The sequence below is a fragment of the Penaeus japonicus genome, unplaced genomic scaffold, assembly GCF_977035675.1.
Source record: "Penaeus japonicus unplaced genomic scaffold, GWHDUDI00000001_assembly GWHDUDI00000573, whole genome shotgun sequence".
NCBI lineage: Eukaryota > Metazoa > Arthropoda > Malacostraca > Decapoda > Penaeidae > Penaeus > Penaeus japonicus.
In genome coordinates, this window is record NW_028234975.1 from 21212 (window position 1) to 22500 (window position 1289).

Sequence of the window (1289 nt, forward strand, 5' to 3'; positions counted from 1 at the left end):
ACAGATAGACAGGTAAGTAGATGTCTTAATACAACAGACAAGTAACTGAAGTGGAAATGTAAATGCATTCATTTTGTTTTTATCTTAATTAATTTGATTTAATTTAATTTCTCAATTCATGATCCACTCTAAACAGTGGATTAAACTAAATGAATGATAATTATCTAAAAATTAATAGTAATAAATAAAAGTTGTAAGAAAAGTAGGAATACAGAAGTGGCAAATAGGAAAAATCTAAGAAAACAGAACATATTCACCCAATTTTATTGATATGAAAAACAAGATATTGAGAGTCTTGAAACACGCAACAGAGATTTCCATTCCTTTCATTCAGAACTGATTCCGTTACGGAACCTATTACACCACAGGACAAAATAGGTTTAGAAAAAATCAAACACATGTTCATGGGCAGTCTACACGTTCCCGGTCTCCCCAAAGAGGCTGTGAGGCAAAATAGGTATAGGTATTATCTATTGAGTATTAAGTGCAAATGATTCAATATCATCTAATAAGTATATGCGAGTACTCAGTGCAAAGGGGGTTCTCAGGTACATGGCCTTGGACTCTCACTTGTAGAGGAAATACTTGAACATTAACACGAAGCTCAAATGAGCAAATCTCTTTGTCCCGTTGGGAATGAAATGAGTAATAAACATGTAATAAACATAAAGGTTATTCTTTGGGTAAAAGAACCAGAGGTCTTTCTGTTTTAGAAGAGTAACATAAGGTAAGGAGATGGCATGCATTGCTAGTATCATTCAAGAAAAGGTTATACTAATACTTATAGATATGCTCATATATGATCATGTATCTATAGGGATATGAAAGGATAGACAGGAAACATATGAAAATATACATTTGCTTATGTTTTATCTTCTTGAGGGAAAACAAAACAGATAAAGTTGAAAGAAAACTACACTATTTCCTTCTCCATTGTCTCTTCCTCTCCAAAAGACAAACATAATTTCTGCCGAAGAGTCTTTAGAGCTCACTGGTCGCTCCCTTCCGAGGGCGAGCTAACACGGCAAGGGTCACGCCCCTAGGCCGCACCTGAAGAATGGTCCTTGGCGGCTGCTAGTTTAAGATTGTCCCTGCCTGCTGCTTGGGGAGGCTCGTCCCTGCCTGTTGCTTGGGGAGGCTCGACCCTGCCTGCTGCTTGGGGAGGCTCGACCCTGCCTGCTGCTTGGGGAGACTCGTCCCTGCCTGCTGCTTGGGGAGGCTCGTCCCTGCCTGCTGCTTGGGGAGGCTCGTCCCTGCCTGCTGTTTGGGGAGGCTCGTCGCTGCGCACT

General features: G+C 40.5%; 1 protein-coding gene across 1 annotated transcript in view; it reads right to left on the minus strand.

Annotated features, from left to right (window-relative positions):
- Positions 1-252: 252 nt before the first annotated feature.
- Positions 253-1289, minus strand: part of LOC147466482 (uncharacterized) — a 2824-nt gene continuing 1787 nt past the window's right edge. Inside the window, exon 3 of the mRNA XM_086535425.1 lies at positions 253-1289. This exon is cut by the window's right edge and continues 92 nt beyond it. Within this exon, the coding sequence (XP_086391551.1) occupies positions 1040-1289 (250 nt within the window). The 3' untranslated portion in view covers positions 253-1039.